The sequence below is a fragment of the Phoca vitulina genome, unplaced genomic scaffold, assembly GCF_004348235.1.
Source record: "Phoca vitulina isolate PV1807 unplaced genomic scaffold, GSC_HSeal_1.0 scaffold49, whole genome shotgun sequence".
Lineage (NCBI taxonomy): Eukaryota > Metazoa > Chordata > Mammalia > Carnivora > Phocidae > Phoca > Phoca vitulina.
The window spans coordinates 870,245-888,811 of record NW_022589752.1 but is presented as its reverse complement, the minus strand read 5'-3'; the positions used below and the strand labels follow the sequence as shown (position 1 = coordinate 888,811).

General features: G+C 34.5%; 1 protein-coding gene across 12 annotated transcripts in view; it reads left to right on the top strand.

Moving 5' to 3' along the window:
* C2CD5 (C2 calcium dependent domain containing 5) overlaps positions 1–18,567 on the top strand; it is a 100,224-nt gene that overhangs the window by 66,013 nt on the left and 15,644 nt on the right. For all 12 annotated transcript variants that reach the window (XM_032387479.1, XM_032387474.1, XM_032387483.1 and 9 more), the window contains 10 exons: positions 813–1,004; positions 5,150–5,336; positions 7,325–7,489; positions 11,060–11,200; positions 13,143–13,206; positions 14,399–14,460; positions 14,679–14,777; positions 15,471–15,560; positions 16,039–16,126; positions 17,068–17,154. In XM_032387479.1, coding sequence (XP_032243370.1) covers positions 813–1,004; positions 5,150–5,336; positions 7,325–7,489; positions 11,060–11,200; positions 13,143–13,206; positions 14,399–14,460; positions 14,679–14,777; positions 15,471–15,560; positions 16,039–16,126; positions 17,068–17,154 — 1,175 coding nt within the window. The remainder of the gene's footprint in view (positions 1–812; positions 1,005–5,149; positions 5,337–7,324; positions 7,490–11,059; positions 11,201–13,142; positions 13,207–14,398; positions 14,461–14,678; positions 14,778–15,470; positions 15,561–16,038; positions 16,127–17,067; positions 17,155–18,567) is intronic.

Sequence of the window (18,567 nt, the reverse complement as noted above, 5' to 3'; positions counted from 1 at the left end):
TTGCTTTAGCTTGGAGTGAATAGAGAACATCTTTCCAGAGCCCTAGAAGGTGTGGCTGTATGAAAGTCTGGAGTTCTTCCTGGAACTTCCTTCTGCTTCCATTTCTGTTGTTCCCCGAATTTCCTTAGATTGGAAGAGTGAAAAAAATACTTAATCATTCTAAAATGAATTAATAAACAACATTATTGCAACAAACATTTTACAATGATTGGGAAGGTTGTGTGTTGTCATTTGTGGTTTATATATGATATATATGTTGTTTGTGAAACAGGTGTATGGTTTCTCAGAAATCATAAAGCAGTCATTGGAAATTAGAAATGTTAGATTATGCCTATTTTTGACTTTTTAAATTTTTAATGGGTTTGTTTTTGATCATAATTTTTTTTTTTTTCCAAATTGTTAGGTTGTCTGGTTAAAGAGGTTTTTTTCCTTGGGATTTTTTTGTGATTATATCTGAGTTATATTTGTCGGATAGTAGGAAAATGTCACCCATACCTAACCATTTATTTTTATGTTGTATCACAAAGAATAAGCTCTCGGATAATAGTGGTTTTTGTCAGGTGGGACATTCACAAACATATGAATTGATGCAATTCAGTGACTACTTGTGTAAGTGTTTTCTCTCATACAGAAGTGTATGGTTCTGATTTCATGGTCATTTTTAATTCTTAGTAGTCATAGTGGTACTCTCATAACCTACTGTGGAAGTTGTGTAGTTTGTACGTAAGTACTGTATATGAAAAATATGTTTTTGAAAAAATGCATAGAATTTTAAAGAGTGCTTCAATTTTTTTCTTGATGTATTCATATAGGCTAGAAGAAAATTTGCCTGCAGGCTGTGGATTTTGTCACATACCATATGATGAACTGAATATGCCATTTCCAGCTCATCTCACATACTGCTATAACTGCAGAAAACAAAAAGTTCCTGATGTTCTCTTTACAACTATAGACCTCCCAATAGATGCAACAGTTATTGGAAAAGGTTGTCTTATTCAAGCAAGGTATATTTGTGCAAATAGTATTTGGAGTCTTCGAAAGAGTTATGGGATATGAAGTCAAATAGACCTGTTTCAAATGTCAGCTGTACTGTTTCCTATCTGTGTGATCCTGGGCAGGCTGGGCAATGCTATCCAAATCTTGTATTTAATCACATAGAAAATTGGGAGGAGGAATACACTCTTTATAAAACTCAAATAAGTTCATATGCAAAAGCAGTTTTAGGGGCGCCTGGGTGGCTCAGTTGCTAAGTGTCTGCCTTCGGCTCAGGTCATGGTCCCAGGGTCCTGGGTTCGAGCCCCGCATTGGGCTCCCTGCTCGGCGGGAAGCCTGCTTCTCCCTCCTCCACTCCCCCTGCTTGTGTTCCCTCTGTCGCTGTGTCTCTCTCTGTCAAATAAATAAATAAAATCTTTAAAAAAAAAAAAAAGCAGTTTTAAACATTTAAATTCTGTACAGATGTTTATTATTATGAAGATTACTAATTAACCTGTTGTGGGATAGTAATGTGGCTCTGTTTTAAGGACATTAAATATGTAATACATTTTAGAAATTAATTTTTTTTCTTTTAAAGAACAGTGCCATGTAGTGTTTCTTTTACTACTTCATTTAGCTGTTAACAGTTCCTTTTAGAATGTACTGGAGTAGGAAATGATAAATTGTCGTTGGCATACAGGAAGCAGCCATAACTGTCTAGGTCACTAACAACTGCCAGGTTACCAAATCCATTGAGTGGTTCTGTCCTCATCTTACTTGGCATCTCAGCAGTATCATACAGTTGATCGTTTTCTCCTTCATATTTCTTTGACTTCATAGTGCCCCCTGCCACCACCACCCCAGGTTTTTCCTACCTTTATGTATAATCCTTAGTCTCCTTGTTGATTCCTCCTCCTTTTCTTTTCTTTTTTTTTTTTTTTTAAGATTTTTTATTTATTTGATAGAGACACAGTGAGAGAGGGAACACAAGCAGGGGGAGTGGGAGAGGGAGAAGCAGGCTTCCCACGGAGCAGGGAGCCTGATGCGGGGCTCCATCCTAGGACCCTGGGATCATGACCTGAGCCGAAGGCAGACGCTTAACGACTGAGCCACCCAGGGGCCCCGAAGGCAGACTCTTAATTTACTGAACCACCCAGGCGTCCCTAGCCTTCTTTATTATGATGAATGCTCTCTTTGCTCTGTCCAGTTCTTCATGCCAAGTATGGTATTCTTTGACACTGTCCTCCTGCCTAACCTCCCTGCATCGGAGTTATCTTACAAAGTCATGTTCAGTTTTATTTTTGAATGTATTTCTGATCTATTTACTTTTGCTTTCATTTCCTCTTACATCTTAGACCTATTTGGGATTGTCTTTATTTTGCTAATACCCTTTAGTATTTATTTTGGTGGGTCTGCTGGTGGTGAACTGTCTATTTTTGCTTGTCTGGAAATATTTACTTACCTTGAAAAGATATTTTGGGCTGCCACATTTATTTTCTTACAGCACATTGAAGATACCTCTCCATTGCCTTCTGGCTTTCATTGCTACTGTTGAGAAATAACCTATTAGATTAACTTTTATTCCTTTGAAGGTAACCTTCCCCCCACCCCCCACCCAGGTTATTTGTGAGTTATTCTGTTTGTCTTTGGTTTTCTGCAGTTTCCCTATGAAATGTTAGGTATGGAATTCTTTTATCCTAATTGTTGTATATTGGGTTTCTTGAATCTGCAGATTCTTTCATGTGCTTTAGAAAATTTTTAGATATTAGTTCTTCTATGTTTCATCTCTTCTCTCTTCTTGATACTGTAATTAAAAATGTTAGACTTTCTCACTGCCTCCTCTATGTTATTCTCTTGTCTGTATTTTCTATCTTTTTGTCTACGTCATATTTTGGATACTTCCTTTTTTTTAATATTTTATTTATTTATTTGACAGAGAGAGAGAGAGAGCACAAGCAGGGGGAATGGCAGGCAGAGGGAGAGGGAGAAGCAGGTTTCCTGCTGAGCGGGGAGCCCAACGTGGGGCTCGATCCCAGGACCCCGGGATCATGACCTGAGCCGAAGGCAGATGCTTAACTGACTGAGCCACCCAGGCACCTCTGGATATTTTCTTATCTATCTTTCAGTTCTTTAATTCTCTCTTCAGCTGTCTCTCATATTCTAGTAAGCCCAATAATTGGGGTTTTAAATTTTTCATAATCTATTTTTATTTCTATAAGTTTTATTTTGTTCTTTTCAAATCTAATATTATATGTTATAGCCTGTGACTGATTCTTTAATGGATAGTTTTTTGTTTTTTTTTTTTTATTCATTTGAGACACAGAGATAGAGCATGAGCAGTGGGAGAGGCAGAGGGAGAGGGAGAAGCAGACTCCCCGCTGAGCCAGGAGCCCAATGTGGGGCTCGATCCCAGGACCCTGGCATCATGACCTGAGTCGAAGGCAGACGCTTAACCATCTGAGCCACCCAGGCGCCCCATGGATAGTTTTAATATCTGAAATTTTTTGTATTCTGTTATTTCTGTTCATTATTATTCATTGTGTTTTGTTTCCTTAGACTGTGATTGGCTCACAGGAAGTTGCAAAAGTGGTACAAAGAATCCCATTTACTCTTCACCCAGTTTCCCTCATTGGTGACATCTTATACAGCTATGTAGAGTATCAACTAGAAAATTAACATTGGTGTAATACTGTTTACTATACACCTTACTCAGTGTTTATACTTTTTTAAACTTGTATTCATTTATGTATTTGTGTGTATATGTATAGTTCTGTGCAAACTTTATCCCACAAGTAGATTTGTGTAACCACCACCATAGTTAAGACACAGAACTGTGTTCCATTACCACAAAAGAATCTCCTTGTGCTGTCTCCTTATGTTTATATTCTCCACTAACCCCTTGCCCTGGTCCTGTGATGCTTTTAAGAAGATTCTTAAAAATATATAAATTTATCCAGTTTTTTGTTTGTTTGTTTGTTTTAGGTAGGAAGGAGTTAGTGTCCATCAGCAGTTTTCGGAGTGTCATCCCTAGACCAATAACATCACCATCCTTGAAAGAACTTATGGAAATGCAGATTCTCAGGCTCTACTCCAGACCTATTGAATCAGAAACTCTGGGGATGGGTCCTAGTAATTGTTCTTTAATGAGCTGTCAAGCTAAAGATTGATAACTACTAACTTAAATACCCTGGTTTGTCAGTTTGGGGATCTTTCCTTCATCTTTACTGCTACCTTTTTAGTCTAAGCTCTCATTGTCACCTATATTGCTTTTTGCAACCATCTCCTTATCAGTTATGTCATCCTTATTCCATGCTCTGTATAGCAATATAAATGATATCTTAAAACATAAATTGGATCATGTTACTACTTAAAAACTATCTGGAGTTTCTTATTGCTGGTAGAATAAAATCAAACTCCTTACCATGACCTGTAAGCCCCTAACATGATCATGCCCCTGCTTAACTGCACCCCCATCCGTACTACTCTCACCCTTGCTCACTTCACTTTAGCGTAGTAGTCTCCTTTTGTTTCTGCTAATATGCCAGCCCCATTCTGTAGTTGTCTTTCTCCAGCTCTCTTGGTTCCATCTTGTTTTTAAGATCCCAGGTCAGGCATCATCTCTCCTGTGAGGCCTTCTCTCTATTTATTCCCACTCACTTCACCTGGTTCATTTTCTTCAGATAAGTTGTTACCTTGTTTCTTTGTTTATCCCTCCCCCCTCCACTGGAATATAACCATGAGAATAGGGACTCTGTTTTGTTTGTTGATTAGTTCTTATCACCTAGAACAGTGCCTGGCACCTGGTAGGTACTCAGGAAAGTTTTGTGTTCTTTTAATGAGTAAATTAACTTTTTTCCTTTGCTATCCAGTCATCATATGATCACATGGAGTTATGAAACCTAAGATTTTAAATTATATTTTCTAACAATTTTAATTGGTATTTTTTTCATTTCTGGAGATTTTGAGATTTTTCTTTTTCGTTTATTAAAATAGGACTTTTAGCAAAGGCATACACAATGAAAACAATGGCAGAAAAGATTATTGATATAACTTAATAAGCGCATTTGAAACAAATAAATGTTTTATTAGGTACACTTATAGAAAGTTTTAAAAATTGAACATTTCTTAAGATGGTACAAAGAATACTGTCTAGTGACTAACTTATTTTCCTTAACAGGTTGTGTCGCTTAAAAAAGAAAGCACAGGCAGAAGCAAATGCCACAGCTATCAGTAATCTGTTGCCATTTATGGAATATGAAGTGCATACTCAGCTAATGAATAAACTAAAACTCAAAGGAATGAATGCTTTATTTGGACTGAGAATTCAGATCACAGTGGGTGAAAATATGTTGATGGGCTTAGCGGTAAGTTTAGATGTTTTGGTTTTGTTTTGTGATTCCTGTAGTTGTAATAGATTCTGTTTTGTGTGATTCAAAGAGTCTTTTAAAAGAACTTATTTAAAGAAACTGGCATTAAGATCTTTAAGGGTTGGGGACGTTATAAGAAATAAAAAATCTGGTGATAGGCTTTTAAATATTTTATTTTTACAATTATTTATGAATTATTTAAAATTCAATTAATAAAATTATATGGAATTTATTTATATTTATATTATTATATTTTTATATTCTGACCATAATCTCAATAGTCAGATTTCTAAAAATTATCATATGTAGCTTGTTTAGTAAGTTGGTCATCATTGTTCTGGACTTTATTATTTTTTATGCATTGCTAAAACAGGTTTTCTCCTCAGCACTGTTGACATCTGGGACTGGAAAACTCTTCGTTGTAGGGGGCCGTCTTGTTCATTGTAGAATGTTTAGCAGCCACCCTGGCCTCTGCCCACTAGATGCTATAATGGCTTCCCTTCAGTGTGACAAGCAAAAATGTTTCCATACATTACCAGATGTCCCTTAGGGTGCAGAATCACTCCTGAGGGGGAGGACCACTATGCTAAAATAATCTTTAGTTGTATGGAGAAAATAAAGCAATACCTATGAAACACTGCCTACTGCTGGATAGAGAATTAAGTTTCATCATAAATGTGCACCTGTGGTCAACAGTGGAATGTGCAATTAAGTATGTGTTTCTTTTCTTTTCTTTTCTTTTCTTTTTTAAAGTATGTTTTTCTTAAGTGTTGATAAATTTTGAGGCAGTGGAGGGGTGCTGGGTGGCTCAGTGGGTTAAGCGTCCGACTCTTGATCTCGGCTCAGGTCTTGATGTCAGCAGGGTTGTGAGTTTGAGCCTCCACTGGGCTCTATCCTGGGCGTGGAGCCTACTTAAAAAAATAGAAGAAGAAAAATTGTGAGGGAGTGGAAAGCTCTTTATCTCAGCCTTATGTTCACCTTGGCTTCTATAGTAGAAAAGAAGTTCTGACTAGAAAGTTGTCAGTGGGGAAACAAGAGTTGTCTTTATAAGTCATCTGAGACCCAGAGAACTAGGTGCTTGCAAAATACATATTGACCAGGTAGAAACTGATTAACAGTATTTATGGAAATCCTCTCCTATTTTAGACACTTTGCTAGCTAGAATCTTTATCTGTGACACTGGCACTTTTCAAATTGGAATTCTCTGCCATCTTTCTGAGATGCATAAAAATTTAATTTAAAGAAATTTATAGAACTTGGATTTTTTTTTTCTCCGTATGCGTTTGTAGATAAAATGCTAAACTATTTCCTGTTCATACATTTACAAATATGTATATTTCTGTAGGTAGGGGATAATTGTGTGGTGATGATAAACAAATCAAGTAATTTTTTAAACAATTTTTTAACGAGAAATTTGCAATGATTAATGAAAGTAATCTGATTTATATTAAAATGTTTGATATCTAGATTAACTTGTGAAGAAAGTGTTCATTATAATTCATTCATTTAAAACTCGCATGCTTAGCAATTATTACAAATGTATAATTTCGGCTTAATACAAAACTGTAGTTATTGGTGGGTGTCTGTGAGAACTAAGAGCTTGATTCAGATTCAAAGATTTAAAAAGCATTGTGCCCACTGTCTCAAATACTTCTGATGGTTGAGCCCCAGGAAACTGTTTTTTCAGTGCAATTTATTTTTTACAATCATAAGGTAAAAATTTAAAAGTGCTGTTGGGTATGCAGTGAAAAGTAAATCCTTCTTTCATTGCTGATCCACCTACCTACCCAGGATTCTTGCCAGAAGCAACCAATTCCTGTTACCAGTTACGTGTTTCTGTGCTCTTTCAACATATGTCCAGTACGTGTACTGATGCTAATTATCTTTTTCCTGTAAGGCAAAGACAGCTTTCCTAAATATGAAAACTTAAGGACTATTATTCTTTAGCTATTTTTTCTGATTATTTCCCCCATTATTTTTACAAGTCGGCCACAGGTGTGTATTTAGCAGCTTTACCAACGCCTGGTGGCATTCAGATTGCTGGGAAGACTCCTAATGATGGCTCCTACGAACAGCATATATCGCATATGCAAAAGAAGATAAATGACACAATTGCTAAAAATAAAGAATTATATGAAATCAATCCTCCAGTAAGTAAAATAAATCTACATTGTGAATATGTAAGTTATTGTCTAGGGGTTAGTTTATTTTGGGGTTATCTTATTTTGGACATAAAATATTTCTTTTTCACTGTTGAGAATTGTTCTCCTCATTACTCATTCTTTTCACCTCCCTTTACAATCATGCTCAAATGTCTCCTTTTAGGGAGCTGACTCTGACTACCTTATTTGAAAATTGTATTCTCCCATCAATTTTTGATACTCCCTATCCCCTTTCTGTGTTTTATTGTTTTTTGTTTCTCTTATCTGTGTGTATGTGTGTGTGTGTAAACACAAAGAAATATTTTTGATTGTTGTAATTGCTTGTTACTCCTAGTGGAGTGAAGCTCCCCTGGGGTTGTATTCCTGAGGCCCAGAACAGTTCTTCCTAGTAGTAGCCTCTTGATAAATACTGCTGAATGATTAAATAAATGTTTAAATGTTCATTTTTAGTAAAAGATTGCTTTTCTATATGATTAAAATGTGAAAGAATACACCATTTTTCAGTTTTAGCTTCTTTCTCGGGATTTTCCTACCAGTCACTTCCATAGTCAATCTTTGATACCAAATTTATAGTAGGTATCACAGTGTTGGGGTGCCTTATAGCCAGAGTCTGAATTGAAGGAAAGAAGTGTTGGAGTTAGAATGAATCTATTTGTTTTTTATGAGTCTCTGATAATGAAATACTTCTGTAAAAAGAAAGTGTTTGGGTAACATTATTGTTATTATTTGATTTCATACACATTTTGGTTGGTTGTCTGGGACAGTACATCTGCATTCTAGCTTCAGACTTACAGCTTTGTAGCAGAGTTAAGCTGAGAGGAATTTTAAAGATGTGACAGAGCTACACTGTTAAGTGTGGTAGACAGTGGTCACATGTGGCTATAGGGCACTTGGTATGTGTCTGGTCTGAATTGAGAGGTGCTATCAGTATAAAATACACAACTAGATTTTGAATCAGACTTAGTATGAAAAAGAATGTAAATTATCTTGAGTATTTTTAATTTTGATTGCATGTTGAAAATGTAATCTTTTGGATATAGTGAATTAAATAAAATATTTTATTAACATTGATTTTGTTTCTTTTTGATTTTATTACCTATGAGGCTAGCTTTTATATTTCTGTTTAACAGTGCTGATATAGAGCTTCTTTAAATTCACTAAGAAAGTTGGTGTGTTAATATATTAATGCTTAAATAGCTATTGTAAAAGCTTTCCACACAACACTACTGACTACTTGTTTGCATACATTATTTTTCTTTTATAATTATGTTTTGATATTTGAACATTTACAAATCGCATTTATGCCTGTTGGGGAGAATGATTTGCAAAGCTTTATGTTAGGGCTCCATGATACAAGCTGAACTCTCTTGCTTACCAGTATTTATCAACTATGTACTTCTGTGCTGACCTCCCGCAGGAAGAATTGACCCTCTCCTTCATTATATTCCTATTGTATCTGTATGTGCTTCTGTCATCGGGCCTGTTCCATATTATTGCACTTAGTTTTTACATGTCTGTCTGTCTTTAATATGAGCCTTTTAAAGTCAGACATATTTAGAGAATGTGAATTAAATTCATCTATTCAATAAATATTTATCGAACTTCTGTTTTACTAGTACATTTTAGAGGAGGGAATAAATCTGTTATGATTCTTAAAATTTCAGCATATCTGGATTTCTTGTGTTGAATATGACTGTATTTCCACAAAAAGACTAATCAATTCATGAATTTTCTAATATGTCTCTCCTTATTTCAGATACTGAATGCATTATATCTTTCAGCATAACATCTCAGAATTTGTTTGACAAAGTCACTGTAGTAGGCCACTACTCATATTACAATTTTGTCTTTTCTGTTTCTAAAACAATGTACGCCCACCCTGAACATGTGGATCAGTGTGTTTCTTCTCTTAGGAAGGTAGCTCCAGCTGAAGTGAATGTACTCGTTTGATTTTTTTCTCAACACTGAAAAATCTTTCTAATGTGGAGTAGTACCACTTAAATGGAGATAATTCAGTCAACCAAAGGTATCAAAAGGTGCAAAACTTTTAGAATAATAAATAGTACCAGTGGTGAAACTTCGTTAAGAATCTAAGATATATTAAATAACAGATAGTTGCTTTTATTAGGTCCATAATATAATGAACAGAAGCATAACCAAATCTTAAACTACTAAAAAATTATAAAAAGAAAGGTGTTATCTAGTGGGAAGAGCATTGCACTGGATAGGTTTGTCACTTAAACTAGTTTTCAAGCCCAGGCAAACTGCTTTACCTCTGAACTGTAGCTCTTTCTCATTTTGTGGTCATTATAATAGGCACCCTGTCAGAATTATACAGGGCAAGTTAATTTGGGGTACAAATAAGAGAAATAAATGTGAAATTACTTTATAGATCGCTGTTATGAAATTGTGGTAGTCTTCTGTAAGGTACGCACTAGCAATGAACATTTAAAGCTGGATTTTTGAAAAAAATTTTCTTATATTCCTTGTTTTTTAAAAAACATAGCTCTGTTATCCCAACAATAGGCTCTGCATTTTGCATTTGTCCTCACATATTCACATTCTGATAATCCTGTAGCCAACAGATACTTAGAATCTCTGGTTGGCTCTGATCTTTGGCTGTGTAGTAGGTGAAAGCTTACAGACCCATATAGGGTGGCACCATACACTGACCTCAAAAACATCATTGTTGTAGCTACCAAAGTTTATTTAGCTTAATAATTTGCACAGCAAATACCTGCATAATATATGTATTATGTATACATGCACACATTTATCATATTCCTCATTTTATTATGTGGAGCTTTGAAAAATTACCACTGGATAAGAAAAGATATAAAAGTTTAGAATCCTTTTCGGAGACTACATTTTTAATTATTTGAGGGCTGGGGCGCCTGGGTGGCTCAGTCGTTAAGCGTCTGCCTTTGGCTCAGGTCATGGTCCCAGGGTCCTGGGATCGAGCCCCGCATCAGGCTCCCTGCTCCACGGGAAGCCTGCTTCTCCCTCTCCCTCTCCCCCTGCTTGTGTTCCCTCTCTCACTGTCTCTCTCTCTCTGTCAAATAAATAAAATATTAAAAAAAAATAATTATTTCTGGGCTGTTCGGTCTTTTAAATGCTGAGTAGAAAATACCTTCTGAGCTGGAAGGCCTGCCAATTCCCTACTCGTTGTGGTGTCTGCTCTGTACACTAGAGGTCAGTATTGCCTTGCTATCTGTGGCAGTCCTATATGTTAATGGATTAGTGTATCAAGGCTGCTATTATTGGTAAGAGGAAATATCCATGTACTCTATAAAAGGCTAATTAGTTATAAAAGTTTTAATTAAATATAGGCTGTGAATATATTTTACAGACTTTTTCTCTACAGATATTTATTAATATAAAAATTTAAAACCAAACTGAAGTGTACAAGTATTGAATCATGTTGTATATCTGAAATTAATATAATATTATATATCCATTATACTTTAGTAAAAGTAAAAAAAGACTGCAGTTTACAAAATAACCCCCAAACTGAAAAAGACAGTCTTATATGATATAAAGCAATTGTATTTCTTTTAGGATATATCTGAAGAGATTATAGGATCACCCGTCCCAGAACCTAGGCAACGCTCAAGACTTTTAAGATCTCAGTCAGAAAGCTCTGATGAAATTACAGAATTGGACCTTTCACATGGGAAAAAAGATGCTTTTGTTTTGGAGGTATTATTGCATTAGAGTAATTTCTTAAAGTTTTTGGAAGATAAGATTTTCATTGTTACAATCAGATCCTAAATTGATGTGGTGTGATTTTGTATTATTACAACTGCTATAAATATATAAAAATTTTATTATAGAAATTACAACAAATTTGAAAATATTAGAAGCTGGTATTATATTTTTTTGATCAACACCAGGTACAATAATGCAGGTAGTTCTGGAAAAATTAATGTATGGGTTGAAATAAAATTAAAATAATGCTAAGCTTAAAAAATAATGCTAAATTCTTAGAGCTATTTTTGTAAACTTTAATGAACTTAATTAAATTAAAATGCTATTGACTTCCTATGTCTACTTGCTTCATGTGTTACAACATGTTAGTATAATTGTATCCTTTTACATGTGCTATAATAGCACTACGAATTCTGAGTGTAGTGTTTTCTTACTGAATTCAGAAGGTATAGTTGAACTTCCATTATAAAAATACACTCAGAACTTTCCTGGAGAATAAATGTGGCATGGAAGATGTATGGAGCCTCCTACCTCACAAATCTGCTCCCTCTGCCCTGCCCTGTAGATAGTTAGCTTTGATGGAGATAGATGATCTTCCTTTGGTATTAAGGAAAGGAAAACAAATGAGGATACTCAGAAATGTTCTGGTAGGTTCCGGTTGAGAGAAAAAATCAGATGCCTTTATTTTAGGAAAGCAGAAAGCTCATGGTAGAATTGTATTGGGATGGGATTAGAAGTCTGAAGAATCTATAACAGTGCCCATGATCGTGATCAGGTTGTTAGCCATGGGAGATGCACAAGACTTAACTGAGATGAGAGTGTTAATTTTAGAAAACTCAGACTGTATGGATGTGTGCCTGTTTCTCATATTTTTCTACAGTCTGAGAACGAAAAAAAATGGAGGTTGGTAAAAGAATATGTCAGACTGAGGAGGTAGAAGGTTCTAGGGTACTGTTTGGGGTAGTGCCACTTAAAGTGTGCTGTGACTACCTACAGCATCAGCACCCATCTGGAATCTTGTAAGAAATGCAAATTCTGGAGCCCTTGCTTCAGACCTAGTAAATGAAAATTTCAAGGTAGGTCCCAGGAATCTGTTTAACAAACTCTCCAGTGATTCTTAGCATTCTAGAATATTATTGATCTTTATGGTCCTGGATCCTGGCTAAGCAGAGAATGAAGGTGCTTCAGATCTGGACAGAAGGCTGAGAACAGAGGCAGATTCAGTAAGAGAAGGAACAGACAGACAGGACATTGTAGTTGGATCTGCGTGTGGAATGTTTTTGGGAATAGTGGGTTGAGGTATGGCCATGACTGTGGGTAACTAAAGTTAAAAATGGTTCTTAAAGTCTCAAGGGTAATGTGAAGGGACGCTTGAAGTGTGTGAGAGTCAGTTAGACTCCCGATGTACAGATGAATGTCAGTATATGTCTAGTTGGATATTTTCACTATTATTCACAATGGAATACTGTGATACAAGAAAAATAGGATTTGGGTTTTTTGTTTTTTTTTTTAGATGTGCCTTTAAATTTATCCCTATGTAATTCAGTTTTAAAGCACTTTTGTATTTAAGTCAAAAGATCTTTTTTTTTTAAAATTGCACTTTATTAACTTATACAAGTAGAGATGATAATTGCTTATGGTGTCTTTGTAAGCCTTTTGAAACATGTCCTCATAAAGGCTTGAGAAAAGGGTCTTTTTTTTTTAACTGAATATACATTATAATGTGAAATATTTACTTAGAAGTATTTATAATAATTGTGGAGAAATTTATAGATATTAGAACTTTTTTTCAAGTTTTGTATTTTAATTTAGGGAAAAATGGCTCTGCCTTGACTCTGATGTTTTCTTTTTAGTAAATAATAAAAACAATGATTTTTTTAAAATTTGAAATTATACATTTAATACATAATAGTTCTAATATTTTTATTTTCAGATTGATGACACAGATGCTATGGAAGATGTACATTCTCTGCTTACTGATGTTCCTCCTCCTTCAGGTGAACAGAAAAAACTTACTTTTGAGATGAGACTAGTTTTATATATCAATATTTTAGTTTGTAAATTATTATAGTACTAACTTTATTTTAAAGGCTTTATCAGTGTCACATCCTGTCATGTACTTTGCTGCTCCAAGGCTAAAAACCATAGTTTAAAAATATTTATGTTAGTGGTGGGGGGTGGGAGGGATGGGGTGGCTGGGTGATAGACACTGGGGAGGGTATGTGCTATGGTGAGCGCTGTGAATTGTGTAAGACTGATGAATCAGACCTGTACCTCTGAAACAAATAATACATTATATGTTAAAAAAAAAAAGAGAGAGAGAGAGAAGATAGTAGGAAGGGAAAAATGAAGGGGGGGAATCGGAGGGGGAGATGAACCATAGAGACTGTAGACTCTGAGAAACAAACTGAGGGTTCTAGAGGAGAGGGGGTTGGGGGGATGGGTTGGTCTGGTGATGGGTAATAAGGGGGGGCACGTATTGAATGGAGCACTGGGTGTTAAACGCAAACAATGAATTGTGGAACACTACATCAAAAACTAATGATGTAATGTATGGTGATTAACATAACAATAAAATAAAATTAAAAAAATATATTTATGTTAGAACTTAGGTGAACTGAGGGGGCGCCTGGCTGGCTCAGTAGAGCATGTGACTCTTGATCTTGGGATTGTAATTTCGAGCCCCACGTTAGGTGTAGAGATCACTAAAAACTAAAATTTTAAAAAAAAAAGTAGGTGAACTAGATTTTTTTTTTTTTTAAAGATTTATTTTATTTATTTGAGAGAGAGAGCTCACCTGCATGAGCAGAAGAAGGGGCAGAGAGGGAAAGGGAGAGGATCTCAAGCAGACTTCCCACTGAGCACAGAGCCTGTGGGGCTTGATCTCCCAGGACCCTGAGATCATGACCAGAGCTGAAATCAAGAATCAGATGCTTAACTGACTTGAGCCACCCAGGTGCTCCTAGGTGAACTGATTTTTAATCCTTTTATGTTCATACATTTAAAAAAAAACCCAAACTGATAATTTGTTAAGATGGTCTAAAGCTTACTGAAGGTGTAGTGTTTTAGAAAAAAAGAATAAATAGATCTTATAGTTAGAATTCCATGTAATAAGTGAAAAATGTTATTCTTTAACATAAAAATAGATGAAATATTATCAAATAGTTTAACTATGATTTATTTTGACAGGCTTTTATAGTTGTAATACAGAAATTATGCCTGGTATAAATAACTGGACATCTGAAATACAGGTAAACCTTTCATAATTTTAAGCAAATACAACATAATGTAATTTTAGCAAGTTCCTTCTTAATATGTTTTCTCTTTGACCACCTTATTGCAACTAAAATGTTAGCCTTTTTCATACCACATTATTTATTATTACTCATTACTTGGCAGTTTTATCAACTGTTACAGTATTTAGTTAAAAATAATAAAATGACATGCTATTATATCTCCCCATATTTAGATGTTCACATCAGTAAGAGTAATCCGATTAAGCAGCCTTAACCTGACTAATCAAGCCCTTAATAAGAACTTTAATGATCTCTGTGAAAATTTGCTCAAGGTAGGAACCTTTTGACTAACTATATTTTAGTTAAATCTCCTAAGAATTATGAAATTAAAAAAGTGTGTATATTATCTGGAGTATCTTACACAGTTGTGGGTTGAATGATTTTTATTTACATATTGTATTAATCTTAACTCTCTCACTGGTAAAATGCTAAAGCTGTCCTCTCCATCTTAATAAGCCACACTATTAAATACATTTTAAGTTATTTCATAATTTTAAGCTTCAGAGAAATCTATTGTATATGTGTAAATGAAAAATTTTTTCTTATATTTTTATGATTTATTGATAAATATGATTAAACCTATTGTCTGCTTAAATATTTAAAATAATGTAAGAATACACAAAATAGAAATGGACCAGCTTTGTTTTAATCTTTTAAACTTTTCTTTTGCCATGATATAATGTTCAGTGAAAAATCAGTTTTGAAAAATTTTTAGGGGCGCCTGGGTGGCTCAGTTGGTTAAGCGTCTGCCTTCAGCTCAGGTCATGATCCCAGGGTCCTGGGATCGAGCCCCGCATCGGGCTTCCTGCTCCGCGGGAAGCCTGCTTCTCCCTCTCCCACTCCCCCTACTTGTGTTCCCTCTCTCGCTGTGTCTCTCTCTGTCAAATAAATAAATAAAATCTTAAAAAAAAAAATTTTTTTTTAAATTAAAAGGAGTGATATTACTAATATTTTCTGTTATGTAGAGCCTGTATTTTAAACTGCGGTCTATGATCCCCTGCTGCCTTTGCCATGTAAATTTTACAGTATCTCTGCCTGAAGATGAATTAATACAGGTAATTAAGATTCAGTTTATTATTAAAGAAGATTTCTAGCTTTTATCTGATGTTTTAATATTATAAATCTGCCATAATTGAATAAATATAAAGGATTTTACTTCAAAATATTTTTAAACAAACACACTAGAATGAATCAGACCACATATGTTTTATTTTTCTGAACTCCGAATTATCCAAAGGTAGAATCACATTTCTAGCATATATACAATAGGATGTATTCTTACGTGGGATTTCTTCAGTCTCCATATTTTAGAGAAGGTACTTGAGCTCTTTCTGGAATATCTAGGGTTGGGTATATGTGTCAGACTCAGTTGTAGTCTAAATATCTGCGCTTATCTGTAATTCTGGTTCAGAATTTTAACTAGCAAAAGCAGATTAGCCAGTTAATATAAATTGTTCCATTGTACTGAAGATTTTTGAGAGACTTATTTTGTCAGTGATTATTTTGCTAATCATATTGTTTCTGTAATTCTAGGTTACAGTCACAGCAGTTGCAATAACTTTTGACAAAAATCAGGCTTTACAGACCACAAAAACACATGTTGAAAAGTCACTGCAAAGAGGTAAACCTGTGATGGATGGGAGCATAGTTAATGTTTATCTACAGTTATAGTTAAGTGAAAAAGGTAGATTAAATAAATGACTTGTTTCTTGAAGAAGAGATACTGTCACTTTTTCTGTTTATCTTTTTCAAGATAACTTTGTGGTTGACTTGGTATTTTTCAACGTCAATAGGTGGTTGACTGGTGTTTATTTACATAGAGAATGCTGCTATTTTTTAGACTTAGATTATAGCATATTCTGCGGTAATTTAGAGGTTTCTGTCCTAGGATCTCTGGGGAGGTCTTCAAGGCATTGAGAACCTACTGATGTAGTAAGCACCACGTATTTTTCTTAGGAAAGGTCCTCAGAGTTGTCCTTTATCCAGTAAAAATCTAGGAAGTACCATTTTTAATATATCCCAGAGAAACTCAAATTGTTAAAAATTGCTATGTGTTCTGAAAAAAGGAGAGGAAAATAGTATGCTTTCTAAAATTTAGGTACGTAGCAGCTAAATAAAATATTCACGATTAGTCTAAAATTTTTATAGATTACATTCTACATGTAAAGCATTGAATTAATGTTAAATAGAGATGTATTAAAACAATTACGTTCAGATATTTATCAAAGAAGATAGAAAATAGCTGGTTTAAGTATCATAGAACCAGTATGGTACAAAGAATAGGATAATAATAGTTGTTATTGAGTTCTTATTATTTGGAAGGCATTGTGCTAAGAGATTTATACTTAGTATTTTTTCGAAGACTCACTACAGTCCTAGCAGGAAAGATAGCATCTTTCATCATCGTGCAGGTGAAGGATGGGTCTCCATGGGAGAAACCAAGAAGAAAATAACCAGAATAAATTGGATTTGGGGAAATATATATTTTATCCCACATTCTTAATTTAAAAAAATTAATACTAGATCATTACTAAATAACCAGTGTTTTTCTTGCCTCTCAAGCCTCTACAGATAATGAAGAACTTCTGCAGTTTCCACTGGAGCTCTGTTCAGATTCACTTCCTTCTCATCCTTTTCCACCAGCTAAAGGTTGGTTAAGTGAGGGAAATGCAAACACAAATCCTAGTTTCTAGTTCCTTTTACTTCTTCATCGTAGGCAGTTTTACTTAATCTTGAGATGAAGATTTATTCTTCATTCCCTCATTGTCTATTTCTTCATGTTCATACAGGGGAGAGAGTAATAATTCCTTTTATTTTAATTTCTCAGGTAATCTTATCATAAATTATTAAGGTTTAAGGAGCATCATGTGATGTTCCATTCTTATACTTCAAATGTATTAAAATTTTATTTTCAGAGATCTGGATTTCCCAAAGTAACTATTCACACATGATCTATTGATATTTATATCTGGTAAGGTTTTTTCCAGCCACAATAGAAATTTTACAAAAATTTTTAGATTTTTATAGACAACAAAATACTGATTTTCTTCAGAAGAAATGTGGAGAGAGGTTTGGGTTGGGGTAGTACAAGTGAGAAAGGGATGAGCTGTCTTTTGAGTGTCTTGGTTATTATTGAGGAACATTGTTATGTACTTAAAAGATACTGCCATATTTTCAAATGCAAAATGATAGTCTCTTAACTTAATAGCAGTTAAATCTACCTAGATCTGTACTAATGGGAGGTAGTATTTTCTATTTCTCTTCTGATTTCAGGGCAATTTTTATTATACGAATTTTCAGAATTACTATACCTTATTTCGTAGCATTAGTTATGATACAGAATAGTTTTATATTCACATTGCATCTATGTCAATAGAATCTTTACTAAATTAGTGCAAAGCCTGTTTATGTATGTAGATAAATAGATCTTGTCTCATATTTTGAAGATGAAAAGATAAGCTACTTTCAGATTCTGAACTTTCTAACATGGTAACTGTGGTCTTCTTTCTTTTTTTATCTAAACTAAAATTCTAATTTAGAACTCGATAGAGAATTTTAGCATAATTGAACTCCTTGAAAGAACAGAGAGGAAAAAATCAAATCCAAAGATAATTTGAGTTCAGATTTATAAATTAAATGCAGCTTCCAGAACAAAAAGAACTGTGAAGAATCTTCCTTAGAACTGGGTAGACAGAATTTTTTTAAAAAACACCTACTTTATACAGAAACTTGTATTTAACACAAGGTTAATTCCAAATCAGTTTTAGGTGTCGTTTCGTTTGTCCTTACCCTGCAATGGAAGGGGTGCGATGTGGCAAAATCTAATCAGCAACAACAAAAGTCTAATCAGCAACAACAAAAAAATTTGATCAATTGCTAATATATAGGTATATATATTTATGCAGATCGGGTCCCTATTAGCTCACTTTTACCTTGTTAATCATTACTGATTTCTGCAGAAGATTGGATTTAAATTCTGTAAATTTGTCATATCTACATTGATACCTTGCGGTTTCTGCATTAGCTTTCAAAATGTTTTCAAAGGTCATTAGAATTCGTGCT